This window comes from Mus caroli, chromosome 6 (genome assembly GCF_900094665.2).
Source record: "Mus caroli chromosome 6, CAROLI_EIJ_v1.1, whole genome shotgun sequence".
In the NCBI taxonomy this organism is placed as follows: domain Eukaryota; kingdom Metazoa; phylum Chordata; class Mammalia; order Rodentia; family Muridae; genus Mus; species Mus caroli.
The window spans coordinates 83,279,778-83,289,852 of NC_034575.1; the positions used below are offsets into that span (position 1 = coordinate 83,279,778).

At 49.3% G+C, this 10,075-nt stretch overlaps 1 protein-coding gene across 1 annotated transcript in view; it reads right to left on the reverse strand.

The window, feature by feature from the left end:
* LOC115031287 (anthrax toxin receptor 1) overlaps window positions 1-10,069 on the reverse strand; it is a 51,325-nt gene extending 41,256 nt beyond the window's left edge. The window contains exons 1-3 of the mRNA XM_029478221.1: window positions 10,022-10,069; window positions 9,385-9,552; window positions 1,435-1,515 (exon numbers count right to left, since the gene is read on the reverse strand). Of these exons, the coding sequence (XP_029334081.1) occupies window positions 1,435-1,515; window positions 9,385-9,552; window positions 10,022-10,027 (255 nt within the window). The 5' untranslated portion in view covers window positions 10,028-10,069. The remainder of the gene's footprint in view (window positions 1-1,434; window positions 1,516-9,384; window positions 9,553-10,021) is intronic.
* Between the last annotated feature and the right edge of the window lie 6 nt (window positions 10,070-10,075).

Genomic DNA, 10,075 nt, shown 5'->3' on the forward strand with positions numbered 1-10,075 from the left:
ACTTTGTTGAGTAGGTTGAGGTGGGAAGACCCCGTGTTAAAGGTGGGCAGCACAGTTTCCTGGGTCCTGCACAAAAAAAGGTCTGGTGAGCTGAACACTAAGCATCCATCACCCTCTGCTTCTGAACTGTGGGTGAGAGCTGCCTCAGTCTGCTGTGACTCCCTCACCATGCTGGGTTTTAATATCAAACTGTGAGTTAGAAGACATCCTTTTTGGGGGTTGGAGAGATGGCTCAGTGGTTAAGAGCACTGACTGCTCTTCCAGAAGTCCTGAGTTCAATTCCCAGCAACCACATGGTGGCTCACAACCATTTCAATATGTGTGGGTGTTCTGCCTGCATGTGTGGGTGTTCTGCCTGCATGTATGTACCTGTGGCACTTGTGTGCCTGGTGCCCATGAAGGCCAGAAGAAGGAATCAGTGCTGCAGGTGCTATGAGCAGCCATGAAGGTTCCCTGCAAGAGCCAGGGCTGTAACTGCTGAGCCAACTCTCTCGTCTCAACACTAAGTTGCTTTTCTTGGGATTTTATCACAGCAACAGGAAAAGCAGCTAAGACAAGGTATTCCCATTATCTGCCAGATGTACCAAGATGCGGTTACCATGATCAAATTTACAAAGGTGAGCACAGAGGATAGGGGATTTGCCTCAAGGTTTTCTAGCCAGGAAGGAAATACCTTCAAGCTCAAGTGTGCTGGACTCTCCTACATGAGAAACCTGTATTTTGTGTATTTTGGTAAATGGATCAGGTTTCCGAGGAAGACNCAGGTTGATGGAAGCTGAGGGAGAACTTTGTTCTGAGCCTGGCTCTCTCATCTGTGGATGAGAAACCTCCTCTCCTAAGAAGGGATGCTACTTGCCTTCCCTCGTCCCCATTTACAAAGTGAAGACACTGGCTTCCTGGTTTCTAGGTGGCACCATCTGTGTAACCCCTGCAAAGCCAGTGTCAGTATTTGATAGATCCTCAAACCCCCATAAGAGCAGAAACCCCCTTAGAGTCCTGGCCAGTTGGCCAGTGCCTCTGGCCAGTTGGCTGGAGCTCTCTGCTACCTTCACGCCTCTCCTGTCATGCTGGCTCTGTGTCTCTCCAGTGGTCTATGTGGATCAGGGCCAGAGACCTCCCTCTAGAGCCTGTCTGCAGCAGGGCCTAGCTGAACCTGCCACTCACNGCACCCTGGACAGAAAAGCGCAAGTTCTAGGCAGCTAACACTAGTGTATTTCTGACAAAGTCCTTTTCAGAGAAGCAAATGGAAACACAAGGTCTGACAACAACCAGGATTTTAAAAACTGCTATCTGATCTGTCACCACAGGAAATAACATCTGGAGTTGTATANGAGTAGTTATTCAGGTACTAAAACAGAGGGAATGAGAAAGAAGTGTGTATGCGTGTGTGTCTGTGTTTGTGTGTCTGAGTATGTGACCATTGGCGCATCCTACCGTGTCTCCTGGCTGTGGCCTCATCACGGACACTCGGTCATATCCTTTTCTCAGCAGAACCCACAAGGCATCAAGTTTTCCCTGAAATAAAAAAAAATGCAAGAAGATTACATATAAAACCAAGTTGGTGGACGGGCACTGTAGAAATAAAGAACTTTCCCCAATCTTTCCNCCAGGTCTCTCCCATCATGTTAGAAGCACAGATCCCATGACTTGGTGAACGTGGATTAGGGCCTCTCCACTCTCTAATGCAANGGGTACAGTCTAATATAAGAGCTGAGAACAGGCTCCCATGTGAAGTGTGCTCCGTACAGGGGAACTGGGTATATTCCACTGCAGGAATGTGTGTGGTGTCCTGGAGGACAGTGATGGGAAGATGGGGGATGTCTGCAGAGCTCAGCCTCAATACAGACGCTTTATGGGGGCAGCACTGATCATGCCAGAGAACCCCGGGTTCTGAANTCACTCCCTGCTGGGCCAAGCACACACCTGAAAAACTAAGCTCTTGAACACTGGCCAGCTGTCGCCTAAGCTCTGGTGGGTTAANTGTGATCTTGCCAAGTGCCGNGTTTCTCATCTCCTATTACAAAGACCTACAAAAGTCTTTGGAAATATTCTGAAATGAGTTTAGTGTTGCTGGTGGACAGAGCNGGTGCTGTATTCAGCATGAGGCAATGCTAAGTGTCAGCTAACTGTTTCCTTGAAGGTTCTTATGGGACAAGCCCTTACAGCTCATGATATTAGGTGGCTGAATGCTTCTCTTTATTTCCAGGAGGGAGGGGCTCTTAATATTTGGCTTGTAAATCAGCCCACCCATATTGCCTTATTTGCTAGACACTTGAACCCTGNACAAATGAGGAACAATGACTTGAGGCTTGAAGAAAATTTGGCTATTTAAGAAAGACTATTGAAGAAATTAGCTCAGCTACACGCATAGCAAAGAGCTGCTTGCACACGCAGCCCCAGGAGAAAGCGAACTCTGCTCCTTGGTGGAGCAGGTGACCACACAGAACCTAAGCAGAGAACTCCCACTGTCCCAGAGAAGCTGTAGCTGGGCTGTCTTGTCTCCAGCTGGCAGCATGGACGTTTTTCAACTCCTGAAGGCTTGCTCTTCTTAAATGGGGGGCGGGGGGTTAATAATACTGTCTCCTCTATAAATTAAACTATCTTGAAGTTATCTCCTCATTTCAGAAAAAAATATTCACCACACTCTATCTGTAACCAAAGTAGACATTAAAATGACAGTTGGGGAGGGGGAACAAGGCTGGGAGAGTGTGAGGCAGTGTCTCCAATGTATGGCCATCCACAAGCACGTGCTCTTCCACTACCTCCTTCCCAAGCCAAAATTACATTCTTCTTCCTCACACACAAGCTGTGCTCTGGATCCTGCCATTCCCTCAGAATGGATCTTACTTAGAGCCACACAGGACATCTTGATGGCCAAGCACCTCCATATTCTGGAGATGCACTGGGCTCTCCCTTCAGGGAGTCTCCCCTGGCCTTGCCTCTGTTAGGGTTGGCCCGTCTCCTCCTCCCTCTCTGCTTCTTTGCCCCTCCCCCTCTGCCTGTGCTTGATTTGGGCATAGAGCTCCATTGGCGCCATCTGTGTAGCGCCTGGCCTGACTCCCCATGTAGTCTAAAGATTCTTGCATCTGGCTTCATCTTGGGCCTCTCTTGAGAGCCAGATCCAGGCATGGCGTGACCTCTTTAGGTTCAGACCAGGGCATGGCATAACCTTCCAGCTTTTAATNATGATGTTGACATAACAGGAGTTAAGAGCAAGCATGGCAAACCAAATGAGCTCTCTTTTATCCACATGTACCCTTCCTCACACTCTGTCTTAGTTCATGGAGGTGTAACCCACACACCAGAGGGTCACCCTCTCTCCATGCTGCGTCATGCCAAGCTTCAGCCATGTTTAGGGAGTGGTCTTAGGTCCCAGCTCACCTGACATTTCTTTCCATTCCACTATTTTCAAAGCCCTGGCTCTTGCCACCTGTCACTTAGTCCATGGAACATCCCCTGTGGTCAGAAGTAAGATCCATCCCTATGTATGGATACATAATGACTAATAAAATAAATCTCAGGCTGTCTTACCAGCAGTGTGCACTCAAGCAAATCCTCGATCCATCCCTTGGTGCCTGGTTTTCTATTTGTAATTGGTGCGTGCGTGCGCGCGCGTGCATGTGCGTGTGCGTGTCTGTGTGTGGGGTGTGTATGTGGGGTGGTAGTATGTGCGAGTGTGTGTTGGTGTGTGTGTGTGTATGTAGGGTGTGTATGTGGGGTGGTAGTATGTGCGAGTGTGTGTTGGTGTGTGTGTATGTGTGGTTGTGTTTGTGTGCATATGTGTTGGTATATGTGTGTGTGTGTGTGTGTATGTATTGGGGGAATTTTACTTTTCAAGGTTGTTCTTGGAACCCAACCTGACCTCTGTGAAGTGCTTCACCCAGGTGAGCTGCTGTTTCTAGCTTTTCTGGACAAGGCGAGACCACCTTACTCCATTTTCTCTTCAGCGTCCTGAATTCTGACTGTCTCTCAGGTGAGCCCTCCATTTGTNGCACAAGCAATGTGGGTAACTGCCTTTGCCTCCTCCTGAGCCTGCATCAGGCNGCTTCCAAGGTGGGAGTTGAAGGAAGCATTAGGGAAGAGANTGGTTACAACTGGCTAAGGACAAACGTTAGCACCAGGGCCAGTGGAATGACTCAGCTGGCCATGCAAACTGGTGACTTGAGTTTGATCCCAAGAACGGACAAAAAGGAGGAGGGAGAGAATCGACCAACTCTACAGAGCTGTCCTGATCTCTACATGTAAGCTGTAGCATCTGTCGCTCTCCTTATTGTGCTTGCCCTCACACTCAATAATATATTTTAACAATTAAGTGAAAACCAAAACCAAAACCCTTTACAGTCAGTCGAGTTCCTGACAAATGTTCTCAGAGCCCAGACTTTCTGAACACAGCAGAAACCTGTCACTTAAAGCTTTCTGCTTGTTCAAGAAGATTCCTTCCCTAAGGCCTGGTGCATGTGTGTGTGTTTGTGTGTGTGTGTGTGTGTGTGTGTGTGCGTGCAGGGGCACTGTCCCTGTCACATTAGGGTGTCCATCAGGCACAGCCTGCATACAACATGTACTTTAGACTCTGGTCTTCCTTCATTCCCCAGGCAAAGTGCCAGCTGCTTCTGTGAAGTTATGACGAAGATTCTACCACAAACCCCAGCGTCCCAGCCAGGGTGTGTTAGCTGGCATTTAAAAATAGCTTCTTCCATATGAAGTTGACACAGCTTGACTATAAAATGGGAGATTTACCAGCGCCAGGCTCCCACACCATACCTCTCTCTGCTTCAGGCCATAACTTAAGTGCACAGAGAGAGGTGAAGGTTTATGCAGCTTCCCCTGTATAATGGGGAGGCCTAGCGGATCCCCATGCAAAGCACCCTCGAGCACGGCTGTGTCTCTTCTCTCATTTTGGGGCTCTTTGGGACTATCTATCCTAGCTCGTGGATTCAGCTCTGAGATGGAAACTTGAAGATAGCTCCATTTATAGCATTGTTCTGGACAGAAATCTGGAAATACATGGTAGTTTAATGGGAATACAGAATCTTCAAAATCCATGGTAGTTTAATCCACAACCCTGTTGCTCACAGTCTGCCATTTGCAGGGAGCAGCCTGTCTGTATTTCAAGGCAGGTCCGGGCTTGGCCCTTTAGCTGCCATTTCTCTCACTCCCTGACATGTGCAGAAGCTACTGGGAAAAGGGATGGGAAGTTTCTCCGAAGTCTGCAGTCAGTCCTAGTTTTAATCCAGCTGGTGGCCATGTATTTGGGCATGACCTAACTTGTCTGCAATGGCCAGTTCTGTTTAATGAGAAGCACGGGGTGCTGTAAATCGGGGAAGCAAAAACCAAGCAAAGGAAAACAAATCTAAATACCAGGGGAAATTCCCCCATCATGACCCTGGAGCGAGGATGGGGGGAGTGTGGTTGGTGTGGTCAATGTCCTAATATAGCATGGGGTACGATGGATGCAGGGACAAGAGGAGGAACCCACTGTAACCCTTTCCCCTCAGCTCCTGCTGGGCTGCTTATCAAGCGCGCCCACCTGCTTCTCAGCTCTCAGGAAAGAAGGAAGATGGTGGGTACCCATTGCACCATGTATATGATTCCAGCCACTTTTGCTGGAGAGCTCGACATGGTCCCGGGTTCTGCTGACTTTTTAGGTGTGGAGTTCTCCCTGTTCACAGTGGGACGGGAAGGTGGACACAGCACAGACTGACCATTTTCAGGAGCCGCCTGTCCTCACCGACTGTCTGCACTTCTTTGCATACTGTCTCTGCACCACTAGCTTCCCATGGCTCATGGGGGAACTAGGATCTGAGAGTGAGGTGAGGGTGAATGGTGGCATTTGTCCTTTCTGTCCCCTTCCAACTTCCCTGGCTCCCTGTGGTGACTGTGTTCCTAATCAGGCGGCCTCGCCCAGGGGCCTCTCAGCCTAGCTCACCATTTGTTAATCCTATCATTTGTAGTGTCCCTCCTGAGTTAGTGCAGAACTGTGACAAACATCAAGAGAGGATGCGGTGGGGGACTTAGGTCTACATACACCTTTTAGAAGGGGCCAGAGAACAAAGACTGGAGGCCTCTGTAGGAGGCAAAACTGAGGAGGGTGTGTAAGAACATATATAACCAGTTAAGAATGTCAAAGCCACAGTCTCTGCAAACTCATATGTGTGCCAGACACAACAGGGCTGATAGCCATGAACTCACAGCACTTGTGACAGCACACCAGGACCTGTACAAGTCCAAGGCAGATAACATCCCATCATGGAGAAGGGGCAGTGGGCTAAGTCCCTAAACAAGGGGCTATCTGTAACTTATACATGTCGGGAGAGGGGAAGCCAGAAAATGTCTCCAATGGAGTATCTCTGGGTCTCCCAGTCACATTCCAAGGCAGGCCAAGGTCCAGGAGCAGTTAGTCAGCACACAACACACTGCACGATTATTGGTGTGTTTTTGTTTTGTTTTGGTAATTTTTTTGTCTTGTTTGTTCTTATTGAGAGAGAGAGAGAGAGAGAGAGAGAGAGAGAATGAAGTTGGAGAGAGGAAAGAGAAAGAATTATGACCAAAATATATCTTATAACATTAAAAAGTAAAACAAATGTCAGAGTCATCTTTTGTCCCCGGGTCATGAGGAAACAGCTGGTGAGGTGGATGAAGGATGCTAATCTCTGCCCCTTACCACAGCTCCTCTTATTGCTATTACCTGGTGGCAACTGGGAGGCCTCTGAGCCTAGCTCACTTTCTATTAGCCTCACCATTTGCAGTGTGCCTCCTGTGTGGGTGCAGAACTGTGATCAACACCAAGAGAGGGTGCCGTGTGAGACTTAGCATTTTATGAGGTCCCTTTAATGCCCACAGGCCTCTTAACTAGAAAAGGCTCAGCATGAAGTGTGGGTTTTAAACACATGAGAGCTGGACTGCTGCTGGTGGAACATCTGCTCTTTCTCAGGATTTCTCAGGTCCTTTCTGCACTTCTGTCCCCCTTCATGAACCATGTCATCAAATGGCCTCTCCCTGGACAGAGTGTGCCAATGTGTGGTCTAACAGGTTTGGGGCTTGGAAGTGGTTTCTGGACCACGCTTCACGCTTCAGCTCTTCAGTGGGAGCTGGCGGAGTCTCTGCTCTGTGCCAGGCTCCGTGCTGTTTAGTGGGGCTTCAAAGGATAATTGGTGCCCGCAAGGGGTGAAATCCAGTGAGAAGGCTCATAAACCTGAGATAATCTTAACTGCGATCCGCCCATCTCCTACCTCGCAGTGGGCATGTGAGTGCTGGCATTAGCTGTTCCACCAGGTAACAGGACCTTGCAAACTTGCTTATGCCTTCAACCAGAGTCGTGACCAGGTGAGAGACACCAGTCTCTCAGGCTTCCTCCATGTGTCCTTCGAGGTGACTCCAACTCACTTAACATCAATGCGCTGGGTGGTAAAAATGTCACATCAGGGTCGATGTGAACTGTAAAGTGGGTTTCTTTGCTGAGGTTCCTGACAACACCCCAGGCAGGCAGGCTCTTTGCTCATTTCAGTAACCTAGGCAACCAGTTTCTGTCCTCTGGGACCCAGCCCTGCCTCNAGCAATGCTGTCTGTGACCTGCTGGGCTTCTTCAAACCCAGACGCTGGGCCCTACACTGGAGGCTCTGATACAGCCACTCTTGGGTGGGACCTCTCATTGTATGTTTCTAACAAGTTCCTGGGTGCTGCTGGTTTGGGACCACACTGAGAAAAGTGTGGTTTATTACAATGGCTAAGGAAACTTGGGAGCCAGGATCTTAGTATGATGGTACATGCCTATATGGACATATAACCTAGGCGGGGCTCAAGGCAGAAGGATCATGAGTTTCAAGANACCCCATGTAACTCTGTGAGACTCTTTCTCTAAGGGGAAGGGACAAGGGGACCGCAGCCGCCAGAAGACCTTGGGACAGCGAAGAGCATGGGACGGAAAGCTCAGGTCGAATCTTAAGGCACAGCAGGTGGAGTGGGGTTTTGAACTGGCAGAGGAAATGGACAAGGCTTGAGGGCTTCGTGGAGGTCTTCTGGGATCTTCCTTCTGACGTTTTCTCCCCACCATTACCTGGCTTATGTAGGGCGGAGAAGTNCCACTATTTAGTATCTGTACTTGGCATAGTAGGGACTTGTCGAGACTCAATGGAGTGGATGTGGATTCCAGGAAGGTGCTGGCAACACTTTTACATTTCTAAATGTATGTGTCCATATCCTGATTCATCTAGAAAAATCTAGTCTGAAAGCTACCAGTTAAGAAAGGAAAGACATGCCCTTCCAACCTCGAAGATTTCAGAAATGAAAATTCAGCTACAACCAAGGATGTGTTGTTAGTCACAAAGTAGATTCCTGAAAACGGCAGGANGGGAAAATCCNCTGTCTTCTCATCTGTGAGGATCCTCTGGGCTCCTTCCTGTCTGCACATGTCTGCACGCTACCTCACGCTCCTCACTGGAGAAGAATTAGCAGCAGCAGCAGCAGCCCGTTCCCCGCCAGATGTGCCTTCGCCCACAGCTCAGAGTTCACTCCTTTGCCTCAGGGAGGCTCATTCTAAAAAAAGAATCTCCTGGCTTTAAACACAGCAAACCCAAATGGAAACTGCACTGAAGTTCCCGTGAGCCTGAGCTCACTCGGCTGAGAAACAGCAGCTACCAATCTAGTTTAATTCTACCTACAAGTGCGTGCATGTGNGTGTGGAGGCCAGGGGTTGGCTGGGGTGTTGTCCTTAGTCGCTCTCTGCTTTACTTTTTGAGATGCGGTCTCTCTGAACCCAGAGCACACTGATTTGACTAGACTCTGTCCAGTGAGCTCCAGTGAGCTCCAGTGAGCTCGGTGAGCTCCAGGGATCTTTGTTTAGATTCCACCATCTTCCCAGCCCTGGTATTTGTTTTGGTTTTTATAAGCGCTGTTCTAAAGCTAGGAAATATTCAGTGATGGGATACAGATTGCCATGTAGCTCCCATGATGCAGAGGGCCAAGGCTGTCGGAAGGTGTGGGGGCAGGAAAGGGAACCAATCAGTTCTCACGCTTTTACTAGAGGCTCAGGAGTGGGTCCNGTTGGGACCTTTGGTTGCAAACCTCTGCAAGAGCTGGGATGGGTTATGGCTAAATCTCCTGCAATGAGTTTCCAGGGTTCTCATGGCTGTCACGGTGCAGGTGCGTCGTAGGGCCACTACATAGAGGAGACTGCTGACCCCTCACANGAACTCAAGGCCATGTGCACCCATGATGACAAGAGACCCTTAGGAACGTTAATCACCTCCCATGACTTTAACTTCCCAAGGAGCCAGAGTAGGTTGGGGCTTGGAGCTGAGGCAGGGGAGAAGAGATGATGGAGAAGAAAGAAGACTGGTTCACAGCTGGGAGGAGGGGATGCAGGAGGGATTCTGAGTAGAGACACACCTTGATGGGCGAGTACCACTTCCGAGGCGAGGAAGGCCGGCGCATGTTGTTGTTGAGGTTTCGGGGTTCGGGGAACTCATACTCTTGCTCTGGCATCTTAACTCGTGCATTCTTTGCCTTTTCTAACTTCGCCCCTTCTTCCGTGGAGCCCTTTTCTCCCCAGCGGACCTAATGTAAGTGAAATTCCACAGAACAAAGTTACAGGGCTGCACGGTTTGCCCCCCTGAGGACAGGGTCTGAGGCACACACTACTGGGTCCTCTGTTTCCTTCAGGAGTGTGAGCCACAGAAGTAGGGTGAGTGGAAAAAGGGGGAGCGGGGAGCAGAAGAGGTGATAGAGGTGGTGGGGAGCCATGGGCTGGGAGGATGAGAGGTTGAACTGACTAGGTGGGGTGCAGTAGTGGGGTTNTANTCTAATGAGAAAAGAAACCCAGGAGGTTTGGCAGATGGCCTCATCCAACTCNAGATGGGCAAGATGCAGGCATGNAGTTAAATAGCTGTACCCTTCCGCCTCCCCATCTTTGTAGCTCATAAGTCACACTTCCCCTAACCTCAAGCACGGACCTCCAGTGTTTGCTCTGGGTTTCTATCACCAGGTAACTGGCACACAGAAAGTTGTGCGATGGTGGACCTCTTACCTCCATTCTTTTAATGCCTCCCACGCCGCGTCCACCATAATAAGAGGCATCTAC